At 40.3% G+C, this 18,576-nt stretch overlaps 1 protein-coding gene across 3 annotated transcripts in view; it reads right to left on the bottom strand.

Moving 5' to 3' along the window:
• The window catches only part of RAD54B (RAD54 homolog B), a 122,789-nt gene that overhangs the window by 103,967 nt on the left and 246 nt on the right, over positions 1–18,576 (bottom strand). For 2 of the 3 annotated variants that reach the window (XM_037892286.2, XM_043539348.1), the window contains exons 2-3: positions 9,555–9,708; positions 7,846–8,026 (exon numbers count right to left, since the gene is read on the bottom strand). In XM_037892286.2, the coding sequence (XP_037748214.1) occupies positions 7,846–8,026; positions 9,555–9,692 (319 nt within the window). In that variant the 5' untranslated portion in view covers positions 9,693–9,708. Of the gene's footprint in view, positions 1–7,845; positions 8,027–9,554; positions 9,709–11,298; positions 11,310–18,576 lie in introns of all 3 variants that reach the window. The other variant, XM_043539346.1, reaches the window with a different exon arrangement.

Genomic DNA, 18,576 nt, shown 5'->3' with positions numbered 1-18,576 from the left:
TCTAGTTCCAGCTCCGTCACTGACTTGTACATCAGCTCACAGATACTTGGCCTCTTTATTTGTTTCCTTATTAGTAAAACAGTGATAATGCCCATGCCTGGGCCCCAAATCAGACCAGGCCCAAAACAAAAGTTAGAAGTTATTGGATAGCGCTTGCCAACAGTAACCCTGAAAATGGTCTCTTTCTTGGCTTCCACCAATAGACATGTTTCTTTCTAGAAACAAGGTAAAAAAACATGATACTTATTTGCAGGGTGGATAAAAATCAATGATTTTTAAAAAAAAAAAATCGAATTTTTTTGATGAAATGCTTTTTGAGGAAAAAACTATCTAAAGATAGTTTTAATTAAGATATCTTTGAGATATAATGTATCTTATCATGGAACAGGGATTATAAAACTAATTCTATAGTATGAGAATATATTCATGTAATGTTTAAGAAAAGTTTTGTAAATGAGTTTCAATAATTCATGGATTAGGGACCCAATTTTATGGGGTTCCCGGGGCTTCTGTGTAGATTATTTAGGTTAATCTTTCTATCTACCCAATGGGACTCAGTGCTCAGTCTGGAATATACCATCAGAGATGCTTAGTTTTGCAGTTCTCAAACTGTGGATTTGTGTCTCCACTCCAGAGATAACATGCTTGTTAACAGTAAAAATGTTAACAAACAATTTATAGAGGTGAGAAACAAGAGACCTCAACCTTACTGTCCCTCTGCAAATTTGTGCACACAGAGTCAATCCCTTACCTCTCTTTAAAAGTGCAAAGTTTCAGAACGTTCAATGAATAGAAGATGGTTGGGGATGGAATAGATCTGGACAAGGAGAAGAAGTCTGGAGATAAATGTGAAAAGGGAGGGACAGGCAGTAGAAACAAAAGTGAAACTGTTTGAGCAGCATATTCCAGAAGTCTTCAGGTCTTTCTGAGTGTAGCCTTCATTGATTTGAGATCTACCATACCATTATCTCACTAGAAGGGAAAACCTATAATGGCAGCAGGCCATAAAAGAGACCCAGTTTGGGAATACGAACCATTCAAGAAACATGTTTGCTGATGATGTTTTAAAGAAAGTCACACCAGTGAACTGGTGGAAGTCACTTAAGCCAGGGGTCTCAAACTCAATTTACCTTAGGGCCAGTGCCAGTCCTCAAATCCTCCAGGCAGGCCAATAACGTCACTGCAGATGGTGTTCACACCACCTCCCAGCCCGTTTCCCATCCTTTTTCCTTGCTCCCTTGGCCTCATGCCGCCCCGGCTGACTGCCCGGGCGATTAGTGACGCTGCTTCCATGGATGACTCTGCCTGGCAACTAATGATGCTGCCTCCATGGCCAACTCTGCTCGGCGACTAGTGATGGTATATCTCTGTCCCTCTCCCCAGGCAACAGGAACTGCGGAGGGCAGCGCCTGCAGCAGACAGCTGGCAGCATGGGTCTCTCCTCCACAGCTCCGCCGGCAACAGCAGGGATAGGGAACCGCTTGCAGGGAGCGGAGCTGCCCAAGGGGAATGACACTTTGCCAAGTGCAACCCCCAGGAGGGTCCCAGGAGCAGCAGGATGGAGCAACATTGTGGGGAGGGGCATATGAATCTCTCCTGCCCGCTCCTCTCCCACCCCCTCCACTGGCAGCCATGAGGGCCGGATGAAAGAACTTTTTAAAAATTTTCCGGAAGCCGCAGTGGTGAGGTTCTTAGGTGGCCCGCAGGCCAGGACTTTGAGACCCCTGCTTAAGCACTTGGATTCAGAGACTGTTGAAGTGATAATCTCACTTTTAACAGCAGTAGCTTCTTCTGCTGGTGTAGAAAGAATATTTTCTTCCTTTGGACTAATTCATTCCAAATTGAGAAATCATTTGGGACCTGCAAAAGCAGGAAAGCTTGTTTTTCTTTTCCAGATTGTGAACAAACAGGAAAATGAAGGTGAAGACAACCGAGTTAGCAGCAAAAGCTAATATTTTAAGTTTCTCATGTTGACCTGGCTGCCACAGTCTATTTAATTTTTTTTTTTAATATTTCATTTAACTATTTTAATTTAAAACAATTTTAACAAAAACAAACCTGATTTTAAAAAACCTGAATGTTTAACTAAATTCAAAAATTCATATGCTTGCATATTATATGTTTGCTGAAGAAAAAAATCCAGAATCCATAACATTGTTGTTTTAGTTAAATAAAACAATTGAAATGTCTGTCTGGTGATGTTCTCCTCCTAATACAGCATGGCAAGAAAATCCTCCAAATATTAATGATTAACCTGTTGAATTGGAAATAGTTCACTTCCCAATGACTTCATAAATATCTGCTTCATTTACCTTTGGTAAATGAAATAACCAAACAATCATTTATTTTCCGATATAGCTGTAAAAATAATCTGAAAAGTTTTCAAAATAAATCACTGTTTAAAAATGTAGTGTGTACCTTCTAAAATGAAACCTACATCTATCTCTGAATTGTGACGAATATGTATGAAAGGTTATAACAACCAACAAGAATGCACTTTTATGTAGAAATCCATGATTAAATCAAGACTCCCCGACTAGTGATTTAAATCGTGATTTAAATCAAATCCACCCTGGTTATTTGGGGGTTACCACATCCATATTTCCTGACTTTTCTCAACAGGTACGTCAGAGAAAGTTAGATATGCTTAAATTTGAATCTACAAGCGCTAGAGTGCAAGATGCAGCCTTTTGTGCTGCTAACTTTCGCAAGGTTTGGGGGGTATTCGGAGCACAGCAAGGAGTATACTTTTCCTGATCAACAGTGACATAAGAATAAATTTGACATACTCCATTGTGAGAAAAGAACAACTTATTTACCAGATTTTTTTCTTAATTTTGAATAACTATTTGGGTTTCACTTTTCCCTGCTCTTTCCATGTTATTTTTATTGTATTGAATATATTTGTCAAGATTTACCCTGGAGATTGTATGTTGTAATCATTCTAGTCTCACACTGAATTGACAGTACAGTAATACTTATAAGGATTTACTGCTTTTAATTCTATAAAGTAATTTTAAAAAATACATTTATGAACTATCTTCATTCATCTGAGGTTCAGATGTTGAATCTTCTGCATGTCCAGTTATGTTTTGTCCTCTTGTTCTATTTCAAGTTTCCTTTTAAAGCTTTCATTAAAAACAGCAGTAAGCAAGTTTAAGATATGCTTGTGTTTTTAATTAATGCTTTGTAATGCTTTCTCTGTGATTTGTACTTATTAAACTGAAAGCCTGATTTAAGTTAAATTTCTCACAGTTCAGCACAGTGATTTGAATAAGTCCACCTAGCACACTCTTGAGAATAAAAAATTGTTTGACTCACTTCAGTTTTTCAGCTGAATACAATTGAAGAAATCCCATGAAAAAATGATTAATCAAAAATATTCAGTTAAATGTACTGTTCAATTCAGATTGATAGAAACTAATAGTTTCATCATTCTCACTTCAAGATTGTGCACAGTAACATTCTTAAATTGTCTAAAGACACTGATGTATATCCACTGACACTCCAAATGCAAGCTACTGTCACACTGGTTACAAGTGAAACTTGACAGGCAATTAGGAGAAGACAGAGAGATTTATCAAGCGCAACTAGATTCTCCCTGATAGCTTCTGAACTCAGTACTCTTAAGAATTTTCATACTGGGAAATATCTCACACTTTTTTCAAACATATTAAAGATTTTTTTTAAAACTACCCAAACTTCTTGCATAAGAACACTGTTGCCCAATGTGAGGGCACTAGACTAGTCTGGAGGCAAGGAAGAAGAGCAATAAGGGCAAGGTTAAATAAACGACTGGATTCCCCTCACCCCCCCTCCTTGCCTCGCCTCGCTGTCTCCCCTCCACCTCTCCAATGTAAATGTGATCTGGCTGGAGGCCTTCTTCTTAAAAGCCACCTTCTATTCATGTAGCTGCCACAAAGCAGCCGGCTGCAGGAGAAGTTCACATGAAGAAAGCGGTAGTGTCAGATACCAGTTCTACAAATCAAATTTCCCTTCTCTCTGCTGCCATGGTAGTCCGGTTAGCAAAGAAAGTATATTTGGCATGGCCTCCAGGAATTCTCAATGTACACTATTTCCAAAGAGCATGCAAACTTTGAAATGCAGGAAAAAGGAAAAGCCAAAAAAATAAATAAAAGAGAAGACAGAAACCTCACCCACTCTTCACCAAGAAATAAAACAGTAATAAAAAGACAGAATGTTGCCAGATAAAAGGAGAGAGAGCACATCACTCTCTCAGGACATCAACAAAGAAATAAAGGGTAAGGTGTCCCATATACAAATGGGTGGGAAGAGTTCTAACAAATAAGATTTATATAGGCTACGTCTAGAGCCTATGTCGGCATAATTTAGGTCACTCAGGGGTGTGAATAAACCACCCCCTTGAGTGACACAAGTTACACCAACATAAGCGCTCATGTGCACAGAGCTTCTCCAGCTGACATAGCTCTGCATTTGCGGATGTGGTTTTATTATGCCAATGGGAGAGCTCTCTCCCATCAGCATAAAGCGTCTTCACCAGATGCGCTGCAGCAACGCAGCTGCATCAGTACAGCTGCGCTACTGCAGCACTATAGGTGTAGACATGACCTTAGTCTCTACAGGGCACTTAGCACCCTACAAAGCCCCTGTAAAATACAGAAGTATTACCACCTCATTTTGCTGATGAGAATTGAGGCACAGGTAACTGATTTGCCCATAGTCATATATGAAGCCTGTGACAAAATCAGGAACTGAACAGAGTTCCCAAGTTCCAGTCCAATGCTTGAACTGCAAAACCATCCTTTCCCTTCTTCATTAAGACCTGCCCACTCCTGCTACCTCCTTTGGATTAATTTAGAAGTAGCACTTATTTATACTAAGAGAGGGCTCAGAGGTCCTCTGTTATGTAGGAAATCACAGCACCAAATGTATTCACTCACTAGTAGCATTGTTCTAAGTTTTCAAGATGTGCTGGTAGCAAATACCAGCTCAGTCACCATGCTTTGTTATTATACAAGCTAACTGAGCTGCCAACAAATCATGTCCTATGTTCTAAATACAAAAGAGCCCGCCAAGTTACACTACCACACTTTGCCACTTCAAATGAATCTAATTTTCCAACAAAAGTAATGATAAAAAAAAAATCCTCCAAAATGATGTATTTTTGAAGGAGCATCATATTTTTCACTAGTCATAATTATACTTAAATGGCTTGTTGTGTAATAGGACCTTTTTGTCAATCTACACCTAAAATATTAAAATTCAATGCAAAAATTCTTCAGGGTTGAGTGTCTGAGAACATGCACAGTTTTAAATCAGTAAAGTTTTCCAGGAAACAAATCCATAATAATTTCAATCTAAACTAAAGCTAGCAAGGCAAGAGGTTTTTTATGTTAGATATGAGTACAGTATTTACATAGTTGCTATCTAATACAATTGTATATGCTCCAGAAAAGGGACACAATGAAAATGTGCAGCTGGAATGTCAATTTTCAGGTTTTAAAAGATTGAATGCAGAGCATTCTCCAGGAGAGGTATCAGAATGACCATCCAAATGAACTCAATTGTTTCAACATCCACAGGTGCTTCATAAGAATTTCAATCAAAATGGAGGCATTTATTTGCACATTCTCCTGCTATGTTTGAAACCTAAAAAACACAGCAGCATTGTGCCAGTACCGAAGAAGCAAAAAGTGAAACTTACTAATCCAGCTTCACTGTCCACACTGAATGATTTGTAGGTAACAAACGAATATGGTACAAGAAATTAAGATTTGTTAAATTCTTTTAATCATCTAAAAAACCCAGCTTTAAATTACATCATTGTGATAATATCCCTTTAACCAAACCAACTGATTTTACCACCTGGCTAGAAAATTCATATATAATTCATTAGTCAAAAAAAAAAATCTATGGAATCTGATTTTCATGACCAGTTTCCATTATTTTTGAGTTTCATAAATAGCAGAAGCTTTAACAAAATAAAATTGATTATTAAGTTTCATGCTCTGACTGAAGTTTATGGCTTACATCATTTACATAATTGTTGCGCTAGTTATGCCGAGTAGCACATGAATTGGTACAACTGGTAGGACTTATATGAGTACCTTGGAAAATATAGGATATTGAAAACAAATTAAGTCTTGGTAAAGGCTGGATCCAGGGATACACTAGCAGAAGCTGGTAGTTGTATCTAAGTAACAGTGATTACTTTAAGCAGTATTTATAACAAAATAAAGCTCTTCTTATATAGTGCTTTTCATCAGTGCTTTACAAAGGAGGTCAGTATCCATTTTACAAAAGGAGAAACTGAGACAAGAGATGAAGTGACTTGTCAAAGGTCACCCAGCAGGCGAGCTAGGAACAGAACTCAGTGTCCTGAGTTTCAGTCCGGTGCTCTATCCATTAGGCAACACTATATCCCTCTATTCACAACTCTATTTCAGAAGTACTAACATGGATCTTCACAGGGAAGATATGCCAGCAGTTTTCTCCCTTTAGCACTATGACTTCCAGGGGGAATCTTTCACTTCTATCGCAATTTTTGTGGGAGAATCTGCTGATAGAGGTTCCTCCACAAGTATGTCATTTTGAAGTATCTGCCAGTATGCAATTAATGGATCCAGAGAACACAAACATTGAACATGCACTTACATCACAGCAGACCATAAATTACTCAAAACCAAAAAAAAGTTGTCCTCTGGCCATTCTTCCTACCACACAAACACTTAAAAATTTATATTTAAATTATAAGCATCAGAAGGAACAGGAGTTAACTTGTAAGACAGGTAAACGTGAGGGCCTTAAAAAGTTGAGAAGTCCCTTTCAAACAAACCGAGGTTTATGATTTTATTGTGAAAGCGTAGGTCACCATAATCCATGAGGACAAAACAATAATTTCTAACCACTATTTTCACAGTTCCTTGCAATCATGACAAGACAGATCAGGTAAAGACTCAAAAAACAACGTTCTGAAAGAAGTCCCTAACAACTACTCCAAAGAGGTCACGTGATCATATGCACCAACATGTATTATGAAGTTCTGTAAAAATGTAAGCGAAAATGTTAAACCATCTCATCACAGTCACATTTTATAATAGGGTTGAACATCACTTTGTTAAACAAAGACTTTATAACCATTGGAATTGTAATCAAGAGTCACAAATTGTATAGTTTAAATTATAAACAGTTGTGGAATTTTTCTAACATCAGACCCAATTAAACATACTACACTTAAAATAATAAATTATCATCAATCATTAAATTAAGTCAGAAAAAATAAAAATAGTAACTTAAGAGAAAACAAAAAGTGTTAGGGCTTGTTTATACTTGAAACACTACACCAGCACAGCAGTAGCATTGTAGGACTTCGGTGTAGACACGACCTACGCCAACAGGAGGGGTTCTCCCATCAGCATAGGTAATCCACCTCCCCAAGAGGTGGTAGCTAAGTCAACAGAAGAATTCTTTGGTCAACCTAGTGTCATCTACACCAAGGGTTATGTTGGATTACCCATGTTGCTCAGGGATGTGGACTTTGAACATCCCTGGGCAACGCAGCTGGGTTGACCTAACTTTTTAGTTTAGACCAGGACTTAGAAAGGTGGCGCCAACAGCTATTCTCCACTTTCTTTTAGATCCCCCACCAAATAAAAGGGAGGGGTTGAAGAAAGCAGTTGATTTGAGCAACTTTAATTATTATTATTATTACCATTTTTTGTAACACAGGAGATAATGCTACCACTACAAGACTAAGCATTTATGCAACGTTCATGTCATGTCAATGAGTAACAAATCAGCCTTATGTTTTTCAAATACTTCCAAATTAGTCCACTTTTTTAAAGTTGCTGTGATATATCTTACCTGCTTTAGGTCTATTTACTTTTTTCATTCCAGCAGCCTCACACTCATTTTCTCCATTACACTTTTCCATGGAGCTTATTTCTTCAAGAGATTCCACAGCCTGTGTAGAATTTATATTTATACCACATATTCTAGAAAGAGCTCTTATATGCTTAGAGCCATTCTGCTGTTTCTCTTCTACCTGCAAAAACAGAAATTCAGGATAGCATTTTCCCTACCCTTAATGCAAAAGTGAAAAATCTGCTTTTAATAGAATCAAAAAATATCAGGGTTGGAAGGGATCTCAGGAGGTCATCTAGTCCAACCCCTTGCTCAAAGCAGGACCAATTCTCAACTAAATCATCCCAGCCAGGGCTTTGTCAAGACTGACCTTAAAAACCTCAAAGAAAGGAGATTCCACCAGCTCCCTAGGTAACCGATTCCAGTGCTTCACCACGCACCTAGTGAAAAAGTTTTTTCTAATATCCAACCTAAACCTCCCCCACGGCAACTTGAGACCATTACTTCTTGTTCTGTCATCTGCTACCACTGAGAAATGTCTAGATCCATCCTCTTTGGAACCCCCTTTCAGGTAGTTGAAAGCAGCTATCAAATCCCCCTTCATTCTTCTCTTCTGCAGACTAAACAATCCCAGTTCCCTCAGCCTCTCCTCATAAGTCATGTGTTCCAGTCCCCTAATCATTTTTGTTGCCCTCCGCTGGACTCTTTCCAATTTTTCCACATCCTTCTTGTAGTGTGGGGCCCAAAACTGGACACAGTACTCCAGATGAGAACATCCTTGAAAGATATATAGTTCTTTTCCATATTTAAATGTATTACAGAAAATACCAGCTCAGACTATACAAAAATATTAAAATCTAAATTTCTCCTGTTGCCAATTTAAGACAATAATTAGGTACTACCCACATCCAAACTTTAGTAGCTCTCTGCAATTTTGAAGTTTGGTTATACAGGTCAGGATTAATCATTCCTTTTCTATGGTAAGTTTGCAAGTTACTCTAGTCCAAATTCTGCCACCCTTTATTTAGGCTGAATAGTCCCGTAGATTTTCAGTGGTACCTGCTGAGAAGTAAGGTACTATTCATACATAAGGATGGAAAAATCAAGCCTCTACTATGTATATTTGTGTGTATACACATGGATACATGAAAATAAATAAATGTGCTTTTAATATAAATGGCCATCCACAAAAGCAGCAACTTCTACTTATGAATTTTATTCAACAGAAGCCTTAAAATTAAAAAGATATACTAAAATGAGGACATACTGAACTTTTTTCTATATCAGAGGCTTTGCTGTCTTGTAGCCACACTGTGACTCAGTGTATTGACATTTTTGAATTATCCATCTTAAGAAAGGACCTTCTTTTCTGAAATGCTTTTGCCAGGACATTCAAAACATTTTACAGTCCAGTCTCTCAGTAACCCCCTGACGTATAGGCCAACCCTGCAATCCATGCGTTGGCTACAGTAAGACTTGTATATATGCTGAATTCTGATACTTTTTACTCATAGGTAGCACTTTTACTTCAATGGTGAAGTGGGAGTAGTAATGGGACTACTTGAGGAATAAGGTGCAATTCAGCATGAGTTAAGGTCAGAATCTGACCCATTACGACTACTTGCATGAGTAAGAATTAATTACTGTTGGCATATTTTAGTTGTGGTGCTGCATAGCTAAATGTTTCCCCATCCCATTTTTCTTTTTACCTCAGTCAACTTAATTTCTGGAACCAGCTGTTCATTTTCCTTCTTCAGACAGATTGTGTTATTTTTTCCTGGGGGTATAAACCTTGGCTTTTTAGCTGAATTCCCTAGACGTTGACTTGGAGCTGCTGATCGTCTCATATTTACTTCTGCCAGTCTGAAAAACAGCAGATACAGAAATTTTGGGGGGCAAGAACCTTTAACGGCAGAAATATTTCGGGATATCACTCTACATGCACATCTTAAAAATGAAAGCATCTATCACAGAGTCTGTATCTCAGATCATTTTCAAGAGCAATTTTAGTTCTCAGGTTTAACATACTATATGTACAAAACTGATTAAGATGTTCAAACAAGACATGCAACTACTGTAATTAAAAAGAGAAATGGAAATAGTAAACTGTATCTTTACTAATCCACACTGTAGGACTCGGTCATTAACATTTCCATTTTCACCTGAGAAGTCAATGATGCACTTCACAAGAACAAGAGGTATTTAAGGATGAACAGTATACAAATTGCTTTTCTACAAACTGTACATGGACTAATAAAGACAGACATTTGGGAATGGAAACTTCTCTTGTGCCCTCCACAGCTAATCTTGAAAAATCCATTACTGTACTTATAAACAGAGTACTGAATGTTCAAGATGCGCATTTGAGGTTAGAATTCTGCCTTTAATAATCAACTAATTAATAATCAATTAATAATCAAACTGGTTGTGTAAACTCCCCTTATCAAGATGGGAATAGAGCTGGGTATAGTCTCAGCTCTATATGCACTGTTACAGTCAGGACAATTACTCTGTATCCTTTTCTTAAAGGAGTACTTGTGGCACCTTAGAGACTAACAAATTTATTTGAGCATAAGCTTTCGTGAGCTACAGCTCACTTCATCAGACGCATTCAGTTGAAAATACAGTGGGGAGACTTATATACATAGAGAACATGAAACAATGGGTGTTACCATACACACTGTAACGAGAGCGATCACTTAAGGTGAGCTATTACCAGCAAAAAGAAAAAGGAGTACTTGTGGCACCGTAGAGACAAACCAATTTATTTGAGCATAAGCTTTCGTGAGCTACAGCTCACCTCATCGGATGCATACTGTGGAAAATACAGAAGATGTTTTTATACACGCCGACCATGAAAAAAAATGGATGTTTATCACTACAAAAGGTTTTCTCTCCCCCCACCCCACTCTCCTGCTGGTAATAGCTTATCTAAAGTGATCACTCTCCTTACAATGTGTATGATAATCAAAGTGGGCCATTTCCAGCACAAACGTGAGCTGTAGCTCACGAAAGCTTACGCTCAAATAAATTGGTTAGTCTCTAAGGTGTCACAAGTACTCTTTTTCTTTTTACTTTGTGTAATGACTCATCCACTTCCAGTCTCTATTCAAGCCTAAGTTAATTGTATCCAGTTTGCAAATTAATTCCAATTCAGCAGTCTCTTGTTGGACTCTGTTTTTGAAGTTTTTTTGTTGAAGAACTGCAACTTTTAGGTCTGTAATCGAGTGACCAGAGAGACTGAAGTGTCCTCCAACTGGTTTTTGAATGTTATTATGCATTTAGCTGTATGGAATGGAAATCTATCAACTTCATGAAAAACTTGTACAGATACAGACAGACATCATCTTCCTTTCCAAATGCAAACAGATGGACATCATACAAAAAGGACTGAAGGTAAAAAATCCATTACAATCTACATACCACACAGACTATGCTGACGGCTTGTGCCACATGAGCGCTCAAAGAAATTGCGGAACCACCTGATCAACATCCTCTACAGCAAACAGGGAAAGATTAAGAATGAGCTCTCAAAACTGGATACTCTCCTAAAAAACCAACCTTCCACACAAACTTCCTCATGGCTGGACTTTACAAAAACTAGACAAGCCATTTACAACACACACTTTGCTTCTCTACAAAAGAAAAAGGACACTAAACTATCTAAACTACTACATGCCACAAGGGGCCACAACAGTAGTTCCCTTAACCCACCCAGCAATATTGTTAATCTATCCAACTATACTCTTAGCCCAGCAGAAGAATCTGTCCTATCTCGGGGCCTCTCCTTCTGTCCCTCCACCCCCACGAACATGATACAGTTCTGTGGTGACTCAGAATCCTATTTTCAACGTGTCCGACTCAAGGAATATTTCCAACACACCTTTGAACAACATACTAACCCACAGAGACCTTCCTACCAAGACTACAAAAAGACGGATTCTGGGTGGACTCCTCCTGAAGGTCGAAACAACAGACTGGACTTCTACATAGAGTGCTTCCGCCGACGTGCACGGGCTGAAATCGTGGAAAAGCAGCATCACTTGCCCCATAATCTCAGCCGTGCAGAACACAATGCCATCCACAGCCTCAGAAATAACTGACATCATAATCAAAAAGGCTGACAAAGGAGGTGCTGTCGTCATCATGAATAAGTCGGAATATGAACAAGAGGCTGCTAGGCAGCTCTCCAACACCACTTTCTACAAGCCATTACCCTCTGATCCCACTGAGGGTTACCAAAAGAAACTACAGCATTTGCTCAAGAAACTCCCTGAAAAAGCACAAGAACAAATCCGCACAGACACACCCCTGGAACCCCAACCTGGGGTATTCTATCTACTACCCAAGATCCATAAACCTGGAAATCCTGGGCGCCCCATCATCTCAGGCATTGGCACGCTGACAGCAGGATTGTCTGGCTATGTAGACTCCCTCCTCAGGCCCTACGCTACCAGCACTCCCAGCTATCTTCGAGATCACCACTGACTTCCTGAGGAAACTACAATCCATCGGTGATCTTCCTGAAAACACCATCCTGGCCACTATGGATGTAGAAGCCCTCTACACCAACATTCCACACAAAGATGGACTACAAGCTGTCAGGAACAGTATCCCCCATAATGTCACGGCAAACCTGGTAGCTGAACTTTGTGACTTTGTCCTCACCCACAACTATTTCACATTTGGGGACAATGTATACCTTCAAATCAGCAGCACTGCTATGGGTACCCGCATGGCCCCACAGTATGCCAATATTTTTAGGGCTGACTTAGAACAACGCTTCCTCAGCTCTCGTCCCCTAATGCCCCTACTCTACTTGTGCTACATTGATGACATCTTCATCATCTGGACCCATGGAAAAGAAGCCCTGGAGGAATTCCACCATGATTTCAACAATTTCCATCCCACCATCAACCTCAGCCTGGACCAGTCCACACAAGAGATCCACTTCCTGGGCACTATGGTGCTAATAAGCGACGATCACATAAACACCACCCTATACCGGAAACCTACTGACCGCTATTCCTACATACATGCCTCCAGCTTTCATCCAGACCACACCACACGATCCATTGTCTACAGCCAAGCTCTACCATACAACCACATTTGCTCCAAGCCCTCAGACAGAGACAAACACCTACAAGATCTCTATCAAGCATTCTTACAACTACAATACCCACCTGCTGAAGTGAAGAAACAGATTGACAGAGCCAGAAGAGTACCCAGATGTCACCTACTACAGGACAGGCCCAACAAAGAAAATAACAGAACGCCACTAGCCATCACCTTCAGCCCCCAACTAAAACCTCTCCAACGCATCGTCAAGGATCTACAATCACTCTCACAGATCTTGGGAGACAAGCCAGTCCTTGCTTACAGACAGCCCCCCAACCTGAAGCAAATACTCACCAGCAACCACACACCACACAACAGAACCACTAACCCAGGAACCTATCCTTGCAACAAAGCCCATTCCCAACTGTGTCCACATATCTATTCAGGGGACACCATCATAGGGCCCAATCACATCAGCCACACTATCAGAGGCTCGTTCACCTGCACATCTACCAATGTGATAGATGCCATCATGTGCCAGCAATGCCCCTCTGCCATGTACATTGGCCAAACTGGACAGTCTCTACGTAAAAGAATAAATGGACAAAAATCAGACTTCAAGAATTATAACATTCAAAAACCAGTTGGAGAACACGTCAATCTCTCTGGTCACTCAATTACAGACCTAAAAGTGGCAATTCTTCAACAAAAAAAACTTCAAAAACAGACTCCAACGAGAGACTGCTGAATTGGAATTAATTTGCAAACTGGATACAATTAACTTAGGCTTGAATAGAGACTGGGAGTGGATGGGTCATTACACAAAGTAAAATTATTTCCCCATGTTTACTCCCCACCCCCACCATTCCGCAGACGTTCTTGTCAACTGCTGGAAATGGCCCACCTTGATTATCACTACAAAAGGTCCCCCCGCCCGGCTCTCCTGCTGGTAATAGCTCACCTTAAGTGATCACTCTGGTTACAGTGTGTGTGGTAGGTTTCAGAGTAACAGCCGTGTTAGTCTGTATTCGCAAAAAGAAAAGGAGTACTTGTGGCACCTTAGAGACTAATCAATTTATTTGAGCATAAGCTGTAGCTCACGAAAGCTTATGCTCAAATAAATTGGTTAGTCTCTAAGGTGCCACAAGTACTCCTTTTCTTTTTGCAAATACAGACTAACACGACTATTACTCTGAAACCTGTCTGTATCCTTTATTTCCAGTAGCACCCACAGAGTGCTAGTTGCTTTCCAAACATCAAATGTCATTGTTCACGCAGATGAACTCAAGACTATAATATACTCCAAGAAGTCATTCTGATACAGTATACTTGCATCTATTGCAACAGAACTTGAAAAAGATAATGTGTTTTTACTATAAAAATGTTATGTGGCAGTACAGAGACACAATGTATGGGTTACAGTTTTGTTTAAGTCTCTCAGATTATTTCATAATTGGGTTTCCAGAATTATTTGTTTTAATTACATGACAGATATTGACCAAGAATACAGTCAAAGCTTAGTAGGCCTCCATGTGATACAAACGTCTCTGTCCTTTTGGGAACAGGACACAGACACAGTTTTGGTAGCTACTGTATACTCCAGTGGCACAAATCTTTTTCTGTACTGTTTTGCACTCTAGTGGTCTACTAGCTGCACAGCAACCCTTCGAAGAACATTCACACAAAAGAAATTAAGGGGCTACTGTTAAGAAAAAACACTTCTTAAAAGATTTAGATACAAAAATGCTTAGTATTAGTGACTGTTTTATAATTGTGGTTTACCTAACTAGACAAACAGAGTGCATGTATGAAGCTACTGGCAGAGTTACACCTGGATGGAAGAATGATCACCATTTGATTTCACCCTATATGTTAGTCACTTTCAGTGTGGTTGTATTAGGAAGCACTCTTATTTTAAGTGATATCTTTGCTTTTCCCTTATCATATTCAAGATTTGCAAGCCTCTTCTATGGCTCTGTTGATGCAACCGGGGGCTACTCTTCTTGTATTTATAATAATTCAATATCTGTTCCTTTGTTGCTGTTAAACTTAAGAACCTTTAACAGGCAGATATCTTTATGCATCTATGGAAAGATTTAGGTTTACTGCACTGTTTTTATAAATGTACTATTTTTACTGGAATAAAAATTATACCAGTCAACTTTATTACAAGTTACAAGGGTTATACTTCACATACTATCTATGTTTTCTTAGGACCAGTCTTCTTTTAAATTATAAACTCTGGGCAAGGATTGTCCTTTACTATCACTTCTGGGGGAATTCTGTGCCACTGTGCATGTGCAGAATTCACGTCCCCAGCAGAATTTTTTTTCTCTGCAGAAAATACAAAGAAATGTTCTGCCAGAGAGGTACTGCAGTTATGCCTTTCACCCACAAGGGGATGCTGTGGTGCCAAAACAGAGGGCAACCGTTCCAGGCAGGAGCAGACCTCTACGGATAGGGAGAGAAGAGGCTGCCATCCTCAGAGCGCCTTGCCCATAAGACCAGGTGAGGAGGCATGGAATATGGGGGGCACAGAGAAAGCAGGGCACATAGGGCTGCAGGGGGTGAGACAGGTTCAAAAGGGCTAGTGGGAGGACAGACTGGAGCAGGGGCTGAATGGGAGAGGGGGTGCAGGGCCACACTGGGATGAGGGAAGGGGGTGGCTGAGTGAGTGTGCAGGGGCACATGGGGAAAGGGAAGAGGGGGTGCAAGGATATATGGAGACAGGAGGTGAACGGACACATGGGGACAGGGGCAGATATACCTGACTGAATGAGAGAGGCAAGGGGTCAGCCAGCGTCTGCATGGGGGAGGCTCCTCAACTCCCTAACAATCCCCCCCCCCCCCCGCAAAAAAACCCTGTTCCATACTTCTCTCACCCACATCCAACTACCCACCATGTTCACTCCCAGCCTTCTTTCCAGCAATTACTTCCTTCTCCCTCAGTTCCTCCGTTACCCCTTACTCCCACAAGCCTTTGCACTACTTCTGAGGGGTGCAGAAAATATGTTTCTGTATTGTAGTTTAAATGAGTTATTACTCAAAGTTCTTTATTAATATGCCTAGTAAGGAATTTATTTGTCAAAAAACATTTCCTGAATCTTTTTTGTTGTCTGTATTGTTACAGACATACTTGCTGTCAGGTATGTTGAAATAAATTACCAAAATAATTGAAACTGGTTTGATTATATTGTGTTATTTTGACAAATAAAATATGCAAAATTTTAAAATATTGCATGCAGAATTTTTAATTTTTTGGTGCAGAATTCCCCGAGGAGTATATTATGTATCTGTACAGCCCATAGGATATTTTGGGTGCTATTGTAATATTATACATTGTATACAATGCATATAATGTATTATTGTATACAGGGTGTATTGCAAAGCATAATGTAAAGAACATAGAGAAAAATATAAAAAGCCAGGGAATAATTTTACACTAGCTCACTTTTTCCTCAATATACATACACTCCTACTTTTACTAAAGCAAACAGTGAAAGAATACCCTTTATGTACAAATACATACAAATTTTTAGAATACAACTGAGCAGATCTGTACAGATACGTAAGGTTCCAGGCCTGTTAGAAAAATTCCCATATTGGAACAGGTCCTTCTCCTGCAACTGACTGGTAGGTAGGTGCATTTTCTCCAGTGTTTGTCTGAGAGATGGCTTTCAATGTTACTCATCTTTACAGGCATTCATTACCATTGTATTGCAATTTATATATCAGGAAGGAATGTGAGTGGTCTTGTTGCAGTTGGTTATACTATTCACATGTATCAGGTTAAGCATTTACCTAAATGTTCATGGGAGCTGGGCCTTAAATTTCATGCAAGAATGGCCCTTAAATTATTGCACTGCCCAGTTTGTTTGTATTTTTTAATATCATGAAGGGAGCAGATACCATGTTCAAGATGTTTATATAGCAATCTTAGACCGCAGATGGCTCACCTTCTCTACCCTGATAACATCAGGTCAAATCATTGTATAGGAATAATAATCAGGAACATCCAAAATAGGTACAAAATACAATGCAATTTGGACAGCACTGGCCCAACTTGATCTACCCACCTAACTGGCAGTAACTTCCAGCTATCACCTTGTGAAATAGTGCAAATTAATCTGGAAAGTTTGTGTTACACATGGTATGCACATTAGATCTCTAAAATCCAAATACTTAATTTTAAATGAAGTCCACTGAAAAAGAATTTCCAGGGTCAGTGCAGTCTTAAAAGATTCTACCCCAACAAATCAGGAGAATCTGAGATTTCGACAAATTTCACTTTATACCCCAAAACTTTACCAAAGGTTTTAATCAAAAGTAATAGGTATGGAATGTTCAGGAACAGAAAAAAGTAGATAAATATACAAATCAACTTCTTGTCAATGCCTGAGACTAACATCTTTAGGCTTTACATTAAAATGCTGCCATGACAGCGCTTTAGCATTACCAATGTGCCTTGTGTGATCAGGTCGCAGCACTGGGAGAGAGCTCTCCCAGTGCTCTAAAAAATCCACCTCAATGAGGGGCATGGCTCCCAGAGCTGGGGCACTGTTTACACTTGCACTTTACAGAGCTGCAACTTGCTGCGCTCAGGGGGGTGTTTTTTCACACCCCTGAGTGAAAAAGTTGGAGCGCTGTTAATTGCTAGTGTACACAAACCCCTAGATAGCAGCACTATTTCTTATTGCCTGTACTAGGGGTTCAAGACTGATGCATTACTTTAATTTCAATTTGTATACATATAACTGGAAACACACATTTACTGGGTTATGTATCATCTACCTCAAAACAAAGAAAGATAGAGCTTATTTCTGATGAGAAGGCAGAGCATATCTAATTCTATAGGACAAGTGGCTGGAAGAAAACTGGGAGAGCACTTTAGAGAGCAGAGGTGACTGCCAATATTCTCACACTGGGGCATAGCCACGTAGCATTCAAGCCCACCCAAATCTGAGTCAGGCTGTAGTGCTGCCACAGTAGCCCAGAGCATCACTCAGGCACCTGAAATCCAGGACAGGAGCTATGCGCCCGCCCTTCAGAAAACTATGCTCGGGCAACTCTGCCTTGCCATTTACTGCACTGCCCCATGCACGTGCCCAGCCTAGCAGGTGAAGCCCAGTGTCTGGGGACACTTAGGAAGAGGGCGTGGCATCAGGGGAGAAGCTGAGTTAGCACAGTCTGTCATTGCCCCTCCACCCAAAAGTCAGGGCCCACCAAAATTTCCACTCCTAGGTACTCCACTATCTCAAACATACAGGGGCAATTTTCCGTTTTCCCCTCTTAGGCCTCACACTCCAGTTACGGCAATAAGATTGTTCCAGAGACGAGCCAGATTAAAAATGAGCAAAAGGAAACGTCGCTTTACCGATCGGCTGGGCGAACACACCCTGATGCCCAAAGCAGGCATCGCCCAGCAGGGATGAGCTGCTGGGCAGGGCAGATTTGTCACAGAGGCAGGGCTCAGGACCCTCCGCCAAGCCAGTCGCTTGCTTACTAGTACCCTCTGCTCCCCCCTCCCCCGGCACGCACTGCCAGGCCCCTTGCGGGTGGGTCAGGCGGGACGCTCTCTGCCCCCCCCCCCCCCCACGCGGGACGGCTGCATCCGCGCCGCCGGCCTGCGTGTGGTCGGGGGCTTACTCCGTACTGCCCCCGGAGGAGAGCTGC

The sequence above is a fragment of the Chelonia mydas genome, chromosome 2 (genome assembly GCF_015237465.2).
Source record: "Chelonia mydas isolate rCheMyd1 chromosome 2, rCheMyd1.pri.v2, whole genome shotgun sequence".
In the NCBI taxonomy this organism is placed as follows: domain Eukaryota; kingdom Metazoa; phylum Chordata; order Testudines; family Cheloniidae; genus Chelonia; species Chelonia mydas.
The sequence above is the reverse complement of the archived record's forward strand: the minus strand, read 5'-3'. Positions and strand labels throughout refer to the sequence as shown.